This window comes from Bufo gargarizans, chromosome 1 (genome assembly GCF_014858855.1).
Source record: "Bufo gargarizans isolate SCDJY-AF-19 chromosome 1, ASM1485885v1, whole genome shotgun sequence".
NCBI classification, from domain to species: Eukaryota; Metazoa; Chordata; class Amphibia; order Anura; family Bufonidae; genus Bufo; species Bufo gargarizans.
In genome coordinates this window covers 723927768-723946959 of record NC_058080.1, presented here as the reverse complement: position 1 = coordinate 723946959, position 19192 = coordinate 723927768, and the positions used below count along the sequence as shown (strand labels likewise).

General features: G+C 46.6%; 1 protein-coding gene across 1 annotated transcript in view; it reads left to right on the top strand.

Moving 5' to 3' along the window:
- Positions 1-243: 243 nt before the first annotated feature.
- The window catches only part of MTMR6 (myotubularin related protein 6), a 68080-nt gene continuing 49131 nt past the window's right edge, over positions 244-19192 (top strand). Inside the window, exon 1 of the mRNA XM_044292667.1 lies at positions 244-391. Within this exon, the coding sequence (XP_044148602.1) occupies positions 368-391 (24 nt within the window). The 5' untranslated portion in view covers positions 244-367. The remainder of the gene's footprint in view (positions 392-19192) is intronic.

The following is a 19192-nucleotide window of genomic DNA, read 5'->3' as shown; positions in this document are numbered from 1 at the left end:
CAGGGCTATGACGCACACGTCTATATTCCCAGTATAAAGAGCTGTGACATATGTTCATAGGAATAAAATAATTTCATAATAGATGATTTCACTGAAATGTGTGTCATTGTGGATAACATTGTACCCTCTCGGTAGACATCAAACCCCAGATTATTTTTCAGGCAGTGAGACCATTGAGTGCAATATGAAATGTTGCCCACACGGTGACGCTGTTGTACACACAGGGCGCACGGCGCCGCCGCAGCCCGGGCCGCTGTGTGTCATTCCGAGGTGCAGTGATCATAGCAGGAAGTGTGTGCGGCTCCCGCAGCAGGAAGCGGGGAGACTGCGGGCTGACACCGGGCGCATCCCATAGAAGAGCCCGGAGATGGAGCACATCCGGACCACCAAGGTACTGTGATGGATGCTGGGAGTTGTTGTGCAGTGTCACAGCGGGAGCGCTGCATTCACCACTGTTCATGCCAGGGCAGCACCCACCCGAGTGCCAGCCAGGCTCAATGTACATTCTATAGGGCTGCATTCAGTAACGTATAGCTATAGGGGGGAGATTTATCAAAACTGGCTCAGTCGCCCTTAGTAACCAATCAGATTCCACCTTTCATTTTTCAGAGCCCCTTTGGGAAATGAAAGGTGAAAGCTGATTGGTTGCTATGGGCAACTAAGCTAGTTCTACTTTACACCAGTTTTGATAAATCTCCCCCGAGGTCTTTTCAGGGTAACCAATGGACCTAGTAATGTCCTCCACGCTTTTAGGCCTCATTCGCATTTCCGTGTCCGCTTGACCTCCGTGAAAAAAATCAGTTTGTGTTTCATCCGTGTTTCGTACGCGTGTCTGTCATCTGAAAATTAACTTCCAGAGCCTCTCCTATCAGTGGTCAGCGAAAAACAGCAAACACGGACGCCATCTGCGTGTCTGTCTTTTTTCACGTCCCCATAGACTGCAATGGGACCAAAGTAGCGCATGTCCACCCCATGGTCAAGTAAAAAAAACTTGACCAAAAAAAATACTGATGTGTGAACAAACACATTAAAATCAATTGGTACGAGCGCTGTCAGCGGGAGGTGCAGCCATCACACCTCGGAAATGTGAACAAGGCCTTAGGGTGGTTTGCGATGAGCTGATTGGCCCTGTGTATGGTCTTATGAGCCATGCTGTACCTTTAAGGGTCCGTTCACACGTCTGTATCCGCAATACAGCCGGCCGCCACGCCCCATAGAGCTGCCTATTCTTGATTGGGGCCATGCTCCGGAAATGCGGATGCGAACAACACACCGTGTGCTGTCCGCCTCTCTTCCGGCCCCATAGAGAATGAATGGGTCCGGACATGTGAATGGACCCTGAGGCCGTGTTCATACGCTGGGGGTGGCAGGCCGTAGCCCATTCTCGCTCCCGGAATTATGAATATTCATTATTGCCACCGATTCCAGGGTGAAAAGCTGTGATTTGCTTCCATGGCGCCACAACGGGGGCTAATGACGGACTTGCTGCCCGATCTGTGATAGAAATGCCTTAAATCCAAGCGGAATTTGCCTACAGTAAGGCACGGAGACTGTATGTTCCTTCACATGCTCCAGAAACATACTGGGGGAGATTTATCAAACTGGTGTAAAGTAGAACTGGTCTAGTTGCCCCTAGCAACCAATCAGATTCCACCTTTTGAAGCTGTGCAAAATGAGAGGAGCAATCTGATTGGTTGCTATGGGCAACTAAGCCAGTTCTACTTTACACCAGTTTGATAAATCTCCCCCACTGAGATGTTAAAGGGGTGCTCCCACCACAGACATGTATGTGGCTTAGGGTCCCAAGGAAGCAATCACAGGTTACATGCCAAAAAATGTCTCCGGACCTGGAGACCTCCCGGGACTGGCTTGGTGAAGTGACTGCTGTATGCGGACGGCATCCGTGCGTCTCTCTCTCCATTCACTTCTATGGGAGGTACAGAACAGCAGAGCCGCCTCGTCATCCACTCTGATTTCACCTGCTCACTATGGGGTATCAGGTGCAGAATGATGGGGAAAACCTCATTTTAGCAAAAGGCGGGAAAAAAAGGTGCCAAAATGTGAAATAACTGAAAGGGTCTGAAGAATTATGAATGATTTGCTAGTAGCTTGCAGTAAAGGTACAGATGGGTGTTACCAGTTGTGGGTGTGTCCCTGCACAGTCTGACACTGGCAGCACTGATTGTGCAGAGTAAGACACGCCCACTACCGGTAACACCCAGCAGTACCCTTACTGCAGACTGCTGGCACTTTATTTGTAAACTTCTAGCAGGAATAATACAGGAATGGCACAACATACAGACATAATAATAGATGCTCCAGAATTGTTATTACATGGGGGGGGATTCAAGTAGATACTAAAGCAGACATGTCAGGAGAGGGGACGGGTCCTCTCTAAACTTTGGAAACTGACCCGTGTTGAGGATTTGATGTCACTGCCAGCTCTGCGTCGGACCGTCCGGCCTTGCTGAGCTCTGACGTCTCGGTGGCGATGGTCTAGGAGGGTCCTCACTCTGATGAGTAAATCCATGAAGTGTTTCCACAGGCTCCGGTTCTCAGGGCAATGGACGAGGTTCCAGTTCCCCACAGCACCATCAGAGGGGAGCCTACATTTTAGAATCCCTCTTTAGGTCTCACGCACACGGCCGTTGTCAGCCAGTGCCCATATTGCGGCTCTCAAATAGCAGGTCCGCAATATGCGGGCAACGTCCGTGTGCACCCCACATCACAGATGTGGAACCCACTCACTTGAATGGGTCCGCAATCCGGAAGGTCCTCATGTAATAACAGTTCCGGCGGATCTATTCTTATGACGCCTCTAAGATGCCATTCCTTTATTATTCCTGATGGAATTTATGAATTAATTACTGGCAGTTTGCAATCAAGGTGTTACCAGTTGGGGGGAGGGGGTCCCTATGCAGCACTGATCGGATGTTGTCAGACTGTGCAGGAACACATCTCCAACTGGTAACACCCATCTGGACCTTCATTGCAAACTGCTAGCAATTCATTCATAACTTCTAGCAGGATTAATAAAGGAAAGGCACAACAGAGAGACATAAGAATAGAAGCTCCAGAATTGTTATTATGTGGGGAATGCTACTAGTTACTAAAACAGAGGTTACCGGTCTACTTGACAGTTTTACAGTCATCAATATCAGACCGGTGGCGGTCCGACACCTGACCCCCCTACGATTAGTTGTTCTTGGTAGCTACCAGCGCCAGAAACACAACAGTACTTGGAATTGGAGGTGAGCTGCAGTACTATGCCGTAGACGGTATGCTTCTGACTCCGCTCACTGTGTTATTACCAGCACCTCCAAAACCAGCTGACTGTGGGGATGCCTGGTGTCGGCTAGGTCATCGCCGATAACGGACATTTAACCCCTCAGATGCTGTGGTCAATTAAGACCACGACATCTGATGCGTATTTCCCAGGGATCTTTGCACTTCCGGTGTCCAAACGGTTCCCCCGCGTCAAGATCAAGGGAGCCTAAAATACAAGCAGTCTCTAATCTTTGTGGTTACTTATCGGCGCTGCAGACCCACCAAGCGACGTGGGTAAAGTTCGTTTCACAGTCAAAGTTCCAATAAATGTTGATGGCGCTGCCTTATGAGTGTAGAGTTCCAATCCCAGATCCTTATTCCAAATGCGCAGTCGTTTCACCTTGTAGCCAAACAATCGGTTTCCAGAGGCTGGTGCACTCACGTACACCTGCACCCTGGAGGGAAGTTATAACACAAATAGTGAAGTTCCACCAGGTAGTTCAGCAATTCGCAGGTTTTATTCTACTTACAAAAGGACATCAAATTTCAGCCTTAAAATCAATATGTTTTGATCAAAAGTCCACCCAACCCGGGTTGGGTGGACTTTTGATGAAAACATATTGATTTTAAGGCTGAAAATTTATGTCCTAAGTAGAATAAAACCTGCGAATTGCTGAACTACCTGGTGGAACTTCACTATTTGTGTTATAACTTCCCTCTAGGGTGCAGGTGTACGTGAGTGCACCAGCCTCTGGAAACCGATTGTTTGGCTACAAGGTGAAACGACTGCGCATTTGGAATAAGGATCTGGGATTGGAACTCTACACTCATAAGGCAGCGCCATCAACATTTATTGGAACTAAGATCAAGGGAGCCGTCCAGTTGTTATGGTGACAGCTTTGGGCCTTCTGAAGGATCTGAGGCCTTCCACAGTGATGTTCTTATGGAGGCCCGTCTGTCGCTGGGCTCTATAGGAACACAGTGAATCTCCCATTAGTATGTTAAGGAGGACCTTTCAATTGCAGAGCTCACAGCCTGGGAGAAGGTATGTTTTTTTTCTCCCTTGCTGTGACGCTCTGCGCTGCGATTGAACAGCGCTACAGCCAAGGAGAAGGAACGCCCAGGGAGAAACAAGGCAGACTCCTCCATGGTGAACCGATAGTAGCAATTACCATACAGCGCAGGAGAAGGAAATGGGGCCACAGCGGGCGAACTGAGTGGTGCCCAGGGATAATAGTAAGTGCAGTGAGATCCCCGGGCGCCGCTCTACATGTCCATATACAATGTTCGGACCCATGAAAGGTCATCTTTAAGGTCTGAAAAATGAAAAAAGTAAAAAAATAAAATAAATCTAAACATTCAAATGACTCTTTCCTCATATTAAAAATAAAGCTCATTGTAGTCATCGCATCCCAAATGCCCATACTATTAATATATAAATGTAAGAACTAGGGGTGGGCGATATAATTTTAAGCATGGTTATTTTAAACATGGTTATAAGGGAAAATAATAGCATTCTGAATGCATAGTACAATAGCGCTGGAGGGGTTAAACATTTTTTTTAACTCTCCTTAATCCACTTGTTTGCGCAGCCCGGCTTCTCTTCTTTGCTGTGTACAGGAAAAGGACCTGTGGTGACGTCACTCCGGTCATAACATGGTCCATCACATTATCTTTTACCATGGTGATGGACCATGTGATGACCGGAGTGACGTCACCACAGGTCCTTTTCCTGTACACAGCAAAGAAGAAGACAGAAGAGAAGCCGGGCTGCGAGATCAAGTGGATTAGGTGAGTTAAATTATTTTTATTTTATTTTATTTTTTTAACCCCCTCCAGCACTATTGTACTATGCATTCTGTATTCACAATGCTATTATTTTCCCTTATAACCATGCTATAAGGGAAAATAATAATGATCGGGTCCCCATCCCGATCGTCTCCTAGCAACCGTGCCTGAAAATCGCACCGCATCCGCGGATGCTTGCGATTTTCACGCAGCCCCATTCACTTCTATGGGGCGTGCGTTGCGTGAAAAACGCACAAAATAGAGCTTGCTGCGATTTTCACGCAATGCACAAGTGATGCGTGAAAATCACAGCTCGTGTGACAAGCCCCATAGAAATGAATGGGTCCTGATTCAGTGCGGAAAACTTGCCCGTGTGAAAGGGGCTTTAGGGTGGTTCATCAATCAAGAGAAGTCAAAGCTAGTTCCATGTCAGCAAAAAAAAAATTGGGGGTGTACTCCTGGACACACCGTCGTCTATCTTCCTTTTTACCGCAGGAAAAGCTAACAAGCCTGATAGTTCGAGTGACAATCTTTTGTTCGGGCAGAACAGCATCTATAAGAGACGTCATGGGCTTACTGGGACTTCTAACATCAACAATATCCTCGGTGAGTTGGGCCTAGGCCCACACCAGGATCCTACAGTCTTTCATCCTGGGACGCAGAGTTCCTTAGGAAAGAGAATAAAGATTCCAAATCAGGTAAAGAAATCCCTAGGTTGGTGGATGGTGGAGAAACATCTAAAAGCTGGGGTACAGTAGCGACCAAGGGATCTAATTACAGTCACCACCGACGCCAGCAGCAACAGCTGGGGAGCTCATACTCAGCATCAGTAACACAGGGGAGATGGAGCACGCAGATGTCTTCAGCCTCGTCAAATCTGAGAGAATTGGCAGCGGTCTTCCAAGCCTTCTTAAACTTGAAACCAGCTATCCAACACCACCACGTCAAGGTGTTGTCCGACAATGCGACAACAGTGGCGTATCTAAACCGGCAGCGGGGAACAAGGAGCAAATCCTTGGGGGCCATCTCAAGAAAAATATTTATATGGCTAGAGGACAACCTAAAGTCCATTTCAGCAGTTCACTTAAGAGGAGAAGAAAACGTCTTAGCGGACTTTCTCAGCAGGCATTCTCTCAGAGAGGGGGGATGGTCGTTAAATCAGAGGATTTTCCATCAGATCACAGAAAAGTAGGGACTTCTGGTATTAGATCTGTTTGCATCGAGACAGAACAGGAAGATTTCTACTCCATCTGCCCCAAGGAGAAGAAAAATCACGCGGATGCCCTCTCACTAACATGGCCCAGGGGACATCTCTACGCCTTTCCACCATTCTCCCTGATTGCAAAGACCCTGATGAAAATACGAGAAGAAGGGGCACAAGTGATAATGATTGCTCCTTATTGGCCAAAAAGGTCTTGGTTTCTCTTGCTTCAAAACCTGGGGACAGATAAACCTTGGTTCCTACCCCAAAATCCAGACCTACTACATCAGGGTCCTGCCCTCTATCCCAATGTACAGCATCTTTACCTAGCAAAATACATACGGTCGTGTGCATGAGCCCTAAGTTAATGGAAAAATAAAAAAGTTATGGCTCCGGGAAGTAGGGAGTAAAAAGCAGAAAAAAAAACTTTTTGACCATATAAACTTTTGTTGTGAAAGGTGGCACCCTGCTGTGCCGCCATTATCATCATGTCACTTATGCTGCAACATGAATGCCTCAAAACTTCCAACTTAAAAATTGACATTGTAATCTGTTTGTCTGATATGTCCCCCCCACATAACTGATGCGTGCGACCATCCGCTAGTGTGCTGACCTATTGGCGTGTTCCCATCAGCTACAGTTCTTGCTTTGGCCCCGTCTACCAGTGCCACACTTTGCTTACCTGTACATTAGAGCTGTCTAGTGAAAGGCTCATAGTTTGCATCGGCCCAGCCCGCCAGCATTATGACCGTGCATAATGGTTTGCTGACCCCTCCTGCTTGGCTGCATCTTCTACCAGTTTGGCCCCGCCTACAACATGGGGCTACCTGTACGTTTTTTTTTTTCAGGGCCACTTTGAGTAATCTGCCCCTGGGGGCACTACAGGCGGTTCCTGTTAATTCAGTGCATTTTTAAGACTACAGAATGGCCCATTATGCCTCCCCCAAGGACTTGCCCACCTTTGCTAGATGTGGACATCAGCACCTGGATAAACTGTTTTCCAGGCCCATCTCAGACATGGTTGGCATCCCGCTAGGATATGTCACCAATGTCAGATAGGTGCGGCTCCCACCTCTGAGACCTGCACCTTACTATAGAACGGGACCCCCAAACCAAAGGAGAGCGCACTGTGCTTTCGCAGCATGCTGTCCATTCACTTCTATGGGAGTTCCGAAAAGAGCTGCATGAACACACTTGGCTACTTCTGGAACTTCCTTAGAAGTTAATGGAGAGCGCACAGCGCAAGCGCTGCCCCCTCTCTATTCACCTCTATGGCACTCCCATAGAAGTAAATGAAGGGTGTGCCCTCATTGACTTTAAGGGTCCAGTTCTAGAGGTAGGTGCAGGTCCTACCTATCTGACATTGGTGGCATATCCTATGTGTGAGATGGGACAACCCCTTTAATATCAGCCAGCAGAATTAAAGGGGTTGTCTCTACATGATAAATACCACTTGATGGGGTGAGACAACCCCTTTAAGGATGCAGCTCTGGATTACTGTACTACAGGCTGTAGCTCCGGATCGGTATGATATGTAGATTACATCTACCCTGTGGTCATAGGTGAACCTGCACTGTGATGTGACATTCTGCAGTTTGGGTGACTATAATAAACAGTGCCCCCGCAGGATGAGGGGTCAGTGTGTCACACTGCCATGACTTGTAATCCCCTGGCACGCTGTGAATGGCTCTGTGCGCTTGGCATGGCTTCCTGCTTGTACGGTTGTGGCAGTGACCGCGTCTGTTGTTGGCCAATGCTTCCGCTTTCTTTGTTGTAATCTCAGCTGAATGACCTCATTGTTGTCAGGGGGTGAGTTTTGTGAACGAATCGGCTGAAACAAGAGAAAGCTGGTCACGTCCTGCTGAGTTATGGACCCTGGCACCTCAAACCCGATGGAGAGGCAACAGTTGGTTCTGATTATTATTACCAGTAAAAAATGGGCGTAAAAGTGTTAAAATGAAGTTATATTGACTGCAGGGGTGGACTGGCCATAGACCTACAGAGAAATTCCCCGGTGGGCTAATGCCCGGGGGGGGGGGGGGGGGGGACGTCCGAGCCCTCCTCATGGCCGCCAGCTTTTTAATCAATGATTTCATGCTCTTAGCATTAGCATCAGCTACTTATGCCCCTGGCCAGCAGCCGCAGGCCCCCCTCCTAAATTCAACTGTATCGCTGTCCTCAGAAAAGGGATACAATTGAATACTGCGATGCAGGCGGTAGTATTTTATGCTGCACTGTGGTATTAGGTTCTGCTGGGGCGGTATTTTATACTACAGGCCCTGCCTACTTGTGTTGGTCCTGCCTACTTGTGTTGCTCACCTTCTGTCAATCTGGATCTGCCTACAACATGGGGCCACATTTTTTAAAACATTTTAAGGGCCACTTTAAAGGTGTTATCCAACCCCTATAATCCCCCCCAAAATGCCCAGGCACCTCATACAGGTCATACTGCTCCCCGGCAGGGGATGGGGGGGGCAGGCAATAGCAGACTGTGACAGTGACTAGCCTCCCTAGCATCACCCGCGAGATGCGGCTGCGCAGGCATCAGGAGCTACGCAGGTGCCAGGGAGCAAGGTAAGTATAAGCAGTGTGAGGGGCCCGGGCATTTCGGGGGGGGGGGGGGGGGTGGCGGCATTATAGGAGTTGGATAACCCCTTTTAAGTTCCCAGTCCGCCCCTGATTCAATGGTTCGAACCCCACCACTGTAGCGCCATCACAGATTTTTCTCACTCTGCAGCCATCATGTTCATAATGTGCCTGTATACTGGACATGACTGCTGCCACCAGTCACTGGCCTCAAGGGTATATGGCACGAAGCCACTGTGACCAGGTGACAGGAGTTATACAGGCACATCACTGCTGCAGCCATGTAAGCACATCAGGGTCAGGAGGACCAGAGACGGTTTCTTTAGTTTTTCCTTGCTCAGCAGTGCTCCTGACCTTTATTTCATTGGAGCTTACCCGTACAGCCGGGGAACAGGAGTGAATGCAGATGCCTGTACCGTCAGTGAGCCGGAGGACTAGAGGGTCCTAGAGGTTGAACCACCACCCTTAAGACTGTTGAAGCATATCCTAGTGATATGTCTTAACTCAGGATGAGCAAGAGATCTTCACCTGTGAGGAGCTGTCCCCGCCGATAAAGAATCTCACACCTGCTACTTGATTGATAGGGCCTGACATCTCGCGCCTGCACTGCTTTTCAGAGTAGCGCCACAGGCGCAGAGGCTCTGCTTCCGCTACTGGAGCAGCGACGGCACATGGACCGCTACACTTCCGGGTAGTAGCACATGAACAGTCGCTGCTCTGAAAGCAGAAGTAGAGCCGCTGCGCTTGCACCACTACTTGGAGAGGAGTTTGGCCTTGTCAATAGCAGCAGGTGGGCACTTCTTCACCTGTGGGGACAGCCCCTCACGAGTCAGGGACTCCTGTAATGAGACAAAGCCCTAGTCATAACAGACAATATGAATGCATTTTTAAGAAAAGAACATAGATTCATGTTCAGATGTAAGAACCATCCATAACAGAAAATGTATCATCAGAAAATGATATGTCAGTCATTTTTTTTCTAGAATCTTTTTATTTTTAGTATTTTGGGTTTTCAAAATTGCCACCGGAGCATACCCAATGGGCTGACAATTCCAGTTTTCTGCTTCTCACTTTTCACTTTGCTGTGTAGACTGGGATAGAGTCTGCAGAGTTATTTCATTAGAGGGTGAGATTAAAAAAAGGTCCTGCCTCCTCTCCATGTCTGTTTTAGTAACTACTTCCCTTCCCCATGTAATAACAATTCTGGAGCATCTATTCTTATGCCTCTGTAATGTGTTGTCCCCTCTATTATTCCCTCTAGAATTTTATGAATGAATTGCTAGCAGTCTGCAATAAAAGTTCTTCTGGCTGTGTTCATGCACAGTCTGACATAGGCGGCACTGATTAGATATTGGCATCTTGCAAAGGGACCCCCCCCCCAACTGGTAACACCCATCTGGATCTTTATCCCAAACTGTTAGCATTCATAGCTTCTAGCAGGGATTATAGAGTAATGGCACATCCTGGAGAAGACTAGATGCTCCAGAATTATTACAGTGCAGGTAGTTACTAAAACAGACATGTCAGGAGAGGTGACAGGTTCTCTTTAATGACAGATGGCGGCTTTATTGTACTGCAGGATAACACTTCACTCTCATAAAAGGCTCTTTATATAGCTCTCTCTGGCACGAAGGGGGGGGGGGCACGAGGGTTGTATTATTCCTTGGGCACATTTGGCATATCAGTTCCTATTCATTGCAGCTGCCATAAGGCAAACTTTACTGGGGGAGCTGGAACCGGCTTAGTTGCCCATTCTGAAAATCGGCTCTGAAGAATCTGATTGGTTGCTATGAGCAACTAAGACTGTTTTCCTTTACACCAGTTTTGATCCGCAAAAAATATGGATGACGTCTGTGTGCATAACGTATTATGCGGAATGGAACATCTGGCCCCTAATAGAACAGTCCTATCCTTGTCCGTTATACAGACAATAATAGCACATGTTCTACTTTTTTTGCGGAACAGAAACGAAATGCACACAGAGTAACTTCCATTTTTTTGCGGACCCATTGAAATGAATGGTTCCCTATACGGTCCGCAAAAATACCGGAACGGACAAGGAAAGAAAATGCGTTTGTTTGCAAGAGCCCTTATGCATATTTAAATCAACCAATAGGAGTAACAATAATAAGCATACTACAGGTAAGGGTCCATTCACACGTCTGCAAAATAGGTCAGCATCCGTTCCGTAATTTTGCGGAACAGGTGCAGACCCATTTTTTTTTTCAGTGGGGCCGGAATGTGCTGTCCGCATTTGCTGATCCGCACTTCCGGATCCGCACTCCTGTCCCGCAAAAAAATAGAACATGTCCTATTCTTGTCTGAAAGGCATTTTCTATGAGAGTGCCGGCAATGTGTGGTCCGCAAAACACATACGGACGTGTGAATGGACCCTAAGGCTCTGTTCACATTACACTGTAGCTCTACCTCTATCAGGAAAAGCTCCTGTTATACAGTACAGACCAAAAGTTTGGACACACCTTCTCATTCAAAGAGTTTTCTTTATTTTCATGACTATGAAAATTGTAGATTCACACTGAAGGCATCAAAACTATGAATTAACACGTGGAATTATATACATAACAAAAAAAGTGTGAAACAACTGAAAATATATCATATTCTAGGTTCTTTAAAGTAGCCACCTTTTGCTTTGATTACTGCTTTGCACACTCTTGGCATTCTCTTGATGAGCTTCAAGAGGTAGTCACCTGAAATGTTCTTCCAACAGTCTTGAAGGAGTTCCCAGAGATGCTTAGCACTTGTTGGCCCTTCACTCTGCGGTCCAGCTCACCCCAAACCATCTTGATTGGGTTCAGGTCCGGTGACTGTGGAGGCCAGGTCGTCTGGCGCAGCACCCCATCACTCTCCTTCATGGTCAAATAGCCCTTACACAGCCTTGAGGTGTGTTTGGGGTCATTGTCCTGTTGAAAAATAAATGATGGTCCAACTAAACGCAAACCGGATGGAATAGCATGCTGCTGCAAGATGCTGTGGTAGCCATGCTGGTTCAGTATGCCTTCAATTTTGAATAAATCCCCAACAGTGTCACCAGCAAAGCACCCCCACGCCATCACACCTCCTCCTCCATGCTTCACGGTGGGAACCAGGCATGTAGAGTCCATCCGTTCACCTTTTCTGCATCGCACAAAGACACGGTGGTTGGAACCAAAGATCTCAAATTTGGACTCATCAGACCAAAGCACAGATTTCCACTGGTCTAATGTCCATTCCTTGTGTTCTTTAGCCCAAACAAGTCTCTTCTGCTTGTTGCCTGTCCTTAGCAGTGGTTTCCTAGCAGATATTCTACCATGAAGGCCTGATTCACACAGTCTCCTCTTAGCAGTTGTTCTAGAGATGTGTCTGCTGCTAGAACTCTGTGTGGCATTGACCTGGTCTCTAATCTGAGCTGCTGTTAACCTGCGATTTCTGAGGCTGGTGACTCGGATGAACTTATCCTCCGCAGCAGAGGTGACTCTTGGTCTTCCTTTCCTGGGGCGGTCCGCATGTGAGCCAGTTTCTTTGTAGCGCTTGATGGTTTTTGTGACTGCACTTGGGGACACTTTCAAAGTTTTCCCAATTTTTCGGACTGACTGACCTTCGTTTCTTAAAGTAATGATGGCCACTCGTTTTTCTTTACTTAGCTGCTTTTTTCTTGCCATAATACAAATTCTAACAGTCTATTCAGTAGGACTATCAGCTGTGCATCCACCTGACTTCTCCACAACGCAACTGATGGTCCCAACCCCATTTATAAGGCAAGAAATCCCAATTATTAAACCTGACAGGGCACACCTGTGAAGTGAAAACCATTTCAGGTGACTACCTCTTGAAGCTCATCAAGAGAATGCCAAGAGTGTGCAAAGCAGTAATCAAAGCAAAAGGTGGCTACTTTGAAGAACCTAGAATATGACATATTTTCAGTTGTTTCACACTTTTTTGTTATGTATATAATTCCACATGTGTTAATTCATAGTTTTGATGCCTTCAGTGTGAATCTACAATTTTCATAGTCATGAAAATAAAGAAAACTCTTTGAATGAGAAGGTGTGTCCAAACTTTTGGTCTGTATGTGTCTGATGGAAGACTCTACCGCAGGGATGCCCAACCTGCAGCCCTCCAGCTGTTGCATAACTACAACTCCCAGGATGCCTGGACAGCTTACAGCTATTAAGGCATGCTGGGAGTTGTAGTTTTAAAACAGCTGGAGGGCTGCAGGTTGGGCATCCCTGCTCTACCATGATATGAGCAGAGTACCCGGCCTCGTCAGCTTTGCCATCATCAGGCAGGTGCAAGTATTTACCGTAATTTGTGCTGAATACATTGTGTCAGTCATTTTTAGCCGCCATAACGATTGTTTTCAAATTGTTTTACCAGATGAAGCAGGGCAAACCAGGCTCCTGCATAGAGCCGCACGGTTCAGGGGCAGCCAGTAATTAGGCTTAGGCCTCATGCACACCACCGTTGTTCTGGTCCGCATCTGAGCCGCAGTTTCACTTCAATGGGGCCGCAAAAGATGCGGATAGCACTCCGTGTGTTGTCCACATCCGTTGCTCCGTTCCGTGGCCCTGCAAAAAAAATATAACCTGTCCTATTCTTGTCTGTTTTGCGGACAACAATAACGTATAGAGGCAAGTTGTTTACTGTATAAACAGAGAGACAGGGCGCACCTTAGGGTAAAAACGTTTGGAAATATGGAATGTACTCCAATATAGGAGGCTCACCTTTTTGTGTTGTGCAATGATAGGCACAACACTAATTTGGACGTGTCTGAGATGAGTTTAATCCCCAATGTGAAGGTAGGTATGCAGCCACGGATGTAGGTGTCCTCAGGTAGACGTGCCTAGGCCCACATGGAGGATTGGAATGAAGTAAAAAGGAAAGAGCATCCCTCGGCGCAAGGAACCAACCAATAGCGGATGATGTATCTTCAAAAGGAATTTATTGCAAACACACAGCGCGTTTCGGGGAAAGAATCCCCTTCATCAGGTGAAAATAATGCATTATTTTCACCTGATGAAGGGGATTCTTTCCCCGAAACGCGTTGTGTGTTTGCAATAAATTCCTTTTGAAGATACATCATCCGCTATTGGTTGGTTCCTTGCGCCGAGGGATGCTTTTTACTTTGCGGACAAGAATAGGCATTTCTACAATGGCCCGCCTGTTCCACTCCGCAAATTGCGGAAGGCACACGGGCGGCTTCCGTGTTTTGGGGATCTGCAAAAAAACTGAACGGTTCTGTGCATAAGGCCTTAGGCCTCTTTCACACGGGCGTCATGTTTTTGGCCCAGATAGGATACGGGTGCGTTGCGGGAAAATGCGCGATTTTTTAGCGCGAGTGCAAAACATTGTAATGCGTTTTGCACACGCGTGAGAAAAATCGGCATGTTTGGTACCAAGATCCAAAACTGGACTTTTTCACAGAAGTTCGGGTTTGGGTTAGGTGTTGTGTAGATTTTATTATTTTCCCTTATAACATGGTTATAAGGGAAAATAATAGCATTCTTAATACAGAATGCTTAGTACAATAGGGCTGGAGGGGTTAAAAAAAATAAAAAAATATTTAACTCACCTTAATCCACTTGTTTGCGCAGACCGGCTTCTCTTCTGTCTTCATCTTTGCTGTTCACAGGAAAAGGACCTGCGGTGACGTCACTGCGGTCATCACATGGTCCATCACATGATCTTTTACCATGATGATGGATCATGTGACGGACCATGTGATGACCGCAGTGACGTCACCACAGGTCCCTTTCCTGTACACAGCAAAGAAGACAGAAAAGATGCCGGCTGCGCGAGCAAGTGGATTAAGGTGAGTTAAATAGTATTCATTTTTTAACCCCTCCAGCCCTATTGTACTAAGCATTCTGTATTAAGAATGCTATATTTTTTTTCCCTCATAACTATGTTATAAGGGAAAATAATAATGATCGGGTCCCCATCCCGATCGTCTCCTAGCAACTGTGCGTGAAGATCGCACCGCATCCGCACTTGCTTGCGGATGCTTGCGATTTTCACGCACCCCCATTCACTTCTATGGGGCCTGCATTGCGTGAAAAACGCACAAAATAGAGCATGCTGCAATTTTCACGCAACGCACAGCCCCATAGAAATGAATGGGTCGGGATTCAGTGCGGGTGCAATGCGTTCACCTCACACATCGCACCCGTTAGAGTATTTTTCCTGGCCTTATGGTTATTTGCTTCTCCAGAAGGGCTCATTCATTACGCCTGTTCACACATGGGGGCACATTTATCTTTTTGGCCATAGAATTAGACAGGCGTATTTTATTTGACTGTCTTTGTTTTGCCGAGTATTTATTAAAAGTCGCCTAGCAGTTGATAAATTAGACTCAGCGTATTTTTATTAGTCTGACCTCCGGTGGTGGTTTTTCAGTAGGACCGGTTCATATTCACTTGGGGTCCATTCACACGTACGTAGAATGGGTTTGCATCCGTTCCGCAAATTGCGGAACGGGTGCGGACCCATTCATTCTCTATGGGGCAGGAATGGATGCAGACAGCACACAGTGCGGCTCCGGAAAAAAATAGAACATGTCCTATTCTTGTCCGCAATTGCGGACAAGAATAGGCAGTTCTATTGGGGTGCTGGCTGGGTGTATTGCGGGTCCGCAATACACTACGGACGTGTGAATGGACCCTTAGATTTGTCTAATTTACTTATGCATGAAAAAAGTCACATCTTTATGGCAAAAAATCGTATGTCTCACGGAAAGTGAGAATTTTAATAAAAACGGACAAAGATAAGTAGGCCATCCCTGGGGTGAAGTAGAAATTAGACAAAATAAGGTGCACCTTCATAAATGATCAGAAAACAAGTTGGACCAGAAAAAGATAGAAAACATCTAAGGCTACTTTCACACTAGCGTTCGGGCGGATCCGTTCTGAACGGATCCGCCCATAATAATGCAGACGGAGGCTCCGTTCAGTACGGATCCGTCTGCATTATTTTTAGCATAGAACAGCTAAGTGTGAAAATAGCCTCGTACGGATCCGTCCAGACTTTCAATGTAAAGTCAATGGGGGACGGATCCGCTTGAAGATTGAGCCACATTGTGGCATCTTCAAACGGATCCGTCCCCATTGACTTACATTGAAAGTCTGGACGGATCCGCACGCCTCCGCACGGCCAGGCGGACACCCGAACGCTGCAAGCAGCGTTCAGCTGTCCGCCTGTCCGTGCGGAGGCGAGCGGAGCGGAGGCTGAACGCCGCCAGACTGATGCAGTCTGAGCGGATCCGCCTCCATTCAGACTGCATCAGGGCTGGACGGCTGCGTTCGGGTCCGCTCGTGAGCTCCATCAAACGGAGCTCACGAACGGAAACCCGAACGCTAGTGTGAAAGTAGCCTAAATTAGTCAAAAAAACTCAAAATAGGTGAACGAGGCGCAAAAGTTTCAAAAACGTGCACAATTTCAGTAGTAAATGCGACAAAAAAAAAAGATTGTCCAAGGCAACATTTTTGGACTAAAAACAGGTGCAAACACTTTAGTAAACGTGGCCTGTGCATCATTCTCGCTGCATTTTATTTAAAAAATGACAGAAAACATTGATACCACTTTTAAAAAAATTGCTTCAAACCATTGGTGTCAAATAACACGCCATCAAAACCACCCCCCGATTTACCTGCGTAAACTGTTAGGAAAGGTGACAACCCTAGGGCAAGGCCTTTGGCGGATTTTTCCTGTACTTTGTGAGTATTTTCTGGTGCAGACGTAAAAGGTGTTCACTTCCCGTAACCAGCGTCTTAAGATTTACAAAGCCAAGAAAACCACTACTTCCAGGGTGAAGCTTAGGTGCTGGCTCTCCTTAAGGGCTCATTTCAGTGTCCATTCCAGTTTTTCTGCAGACCGTATGCGGAACCATTCATTTCAATGGGTCCGCAAAAAAACATTCTATTTCCGTATGTCCGTTCCGCAAAGAAATAGAAGAGGAGGCGACGCTCCATGCGAGCTCTGCTTCCTGTTCATTACACTACACTGTCGAGACTTCCAAGATGGCGGGTAGTGTAATCATCAGCAAACAGCTCTGGCATGGAGCGCCGACAGATAATCGGTGGGGCTGCCGGGTGTCGGACTCCCGCCAATCTGATATTGATGACCTATCCTGACGATAAGTCGTCAATATAAATGGCAGCACAACCCCATTAAAGAGACCAGTCCTGTATCGAGACTTAACATGTAGATTGTAAGCCCTCACGGGCAGGGCCCTCTTTCCTTCTGTACCAGTTTGTAACTCGTCTTGTTTATGATTAGTGCAATTGTCTGTATTATGTATGTGCACCGCTTATCATATGTACAGCGCTATGGAATGAATGGCGCTTTAATAATAAATAATAATATTAATAATAATAATTGGCAATGCTCCATGGGGAAACAATATGCAAAGAGGTATCTTCAATGGAAAGAGAACCATCTCACCAGCGCCACCTTGTGGAAGTGGCTCCCTATGAGTCTCAATCCGACTTTTTAACAAGCCTTGGGACAGGACGAGGGAAACCAGCTTAGGCTACTTTCACACTCGCGTTTTGGCTTTCTGTTTGTGAGATCCATCATAGACTCTCAGAAGCGGTCAGTTTTGCCCTAATGCATTCTGAATGGATAAGGATCCGCTCAGAATGCATCAGTTTGCCTCCAATCAGTCTCCATTCCGCTCTGCGTTCTGCTGTCCGCTTGACAAAACAGCCAAATGGATCCGTCCTGGCCCACAATGTAAGTCAATGGGGATGGATCAGTTTTCTCTGACAGAATCTGGCACAATAGAAAACGGATCCGTCCTCCATTGACTTTCAATGGAGTTCATGACGAATCCGTCTTGGCAATGTTACAGATAATACAAACAGATCAGTTCATGACGGATGCAGACAGTTGTATTATTGCAATGGATCCGTTTTTTTCAGATCCATGACTTATCCGCCCAAAACACGAGTGGGAAAGTAGCCTAAGCCAGATATCCATCCGTACACAGCTCTTTGGGGGTGTTTTCCCCTCATCAGTACAGAGTAAAATTCTTGAGTGCAGATTGGGCAGTCCTGGCCTTCTTTAAAAAAAGCACTCCCACAAAATGTTTTATTCTCTGAGGTACGTGATTTAAATTGTAGCGAAGGTAATCTTCTCATCAGTTACTATATTTGTTATAACCTCCCTTCTGAGCCTCAGCTGTGTCATGTGACCAACTCTGTGATCTCCAACTGACACAGGACAGGAAGTCCGTTACTTCCCTATTCATTCCTATGAGACTGACATTGAGGCTCCCATAGGAATACGTAGATAAACTGGCTTCCTGTCCACAAAGTTGCTGTGTTATTTGGAAATCAGAGTGTTGGTCACATGACACAGCTGAGGATTAGAAGGGAGGTTATAACTCACAACTACAGTCATGTACCTTTCTAACAGGTCAGAGAATAAAAAATTTTGTGGCAGTGCTTCTTTAAAGAGACCAGCCTGGAGCGGAGACTTACTGGAAGTGCTTTACAGTATGGAGACTTATTGGCAATTCTCCATAGGAAGACAATATAGAAAAAAGCATGTCCTGAGAGGAGAACTATCTTGCTGGCGCCACCTTGTGGAAGTGACTTTCTATGAGTCAAAATCTGACTTTTTAACAAGACTTGGGACAGGACAAGGGAAAATAGCCAGGTCAGATATCCATCCACGGACAGCTAAGGCTACTTTCACACTGGCGTTTTGGCTTTCCGTTTGTAAGATCTGTTCAGGGCTCTCACAAGCGGTCCGAAACGGATCAGTTTTGCCCTAATGCATTCTGAATGGAAAAGGATCCGCTCAGAATGCATCAGTTTGCCTCCATCCTGTCTCCATTCCGTCTCCATTCCGCTCTGGAGGTGGACACCAAGACGCTGCTTGACGCAACTGAGACAAACAGATCCGTCCTGACACACAATGTAAGTCAATGGGGACGAATCTGTTTTCACTGACACAATATGGCACAATAGAAAACGGATCCGTCCTCTATTGACTTTCAATAGTGTTTAAGACGGATCCGTTTTGGCTATGTTACAGATAAAACAAACGGATCCGCTCTGAACGGATGCAGATGGTTGCATTATCTGAATGGATCCGTCTGTGCAGATCCATGACGGATCCGCACCAAACGCAAGTGTGAAAGTAGCTGCATTCCAGGCATCACACTTATCCAGGCAGAACCCTACTCTGTACTGACGAGGGGGGAGCACCCCAAACCGACTTCGGATGGATATTTGGCTTGGCAATTTTCCATTGTCATGTGCCAAGGCTTTTAAAAAGTCTTAAAAACTCTTTTCTTCTTATCCTTGACAGCACCTTCAACCCTGTGGGTAGTGATGTCAGTAATCAGGG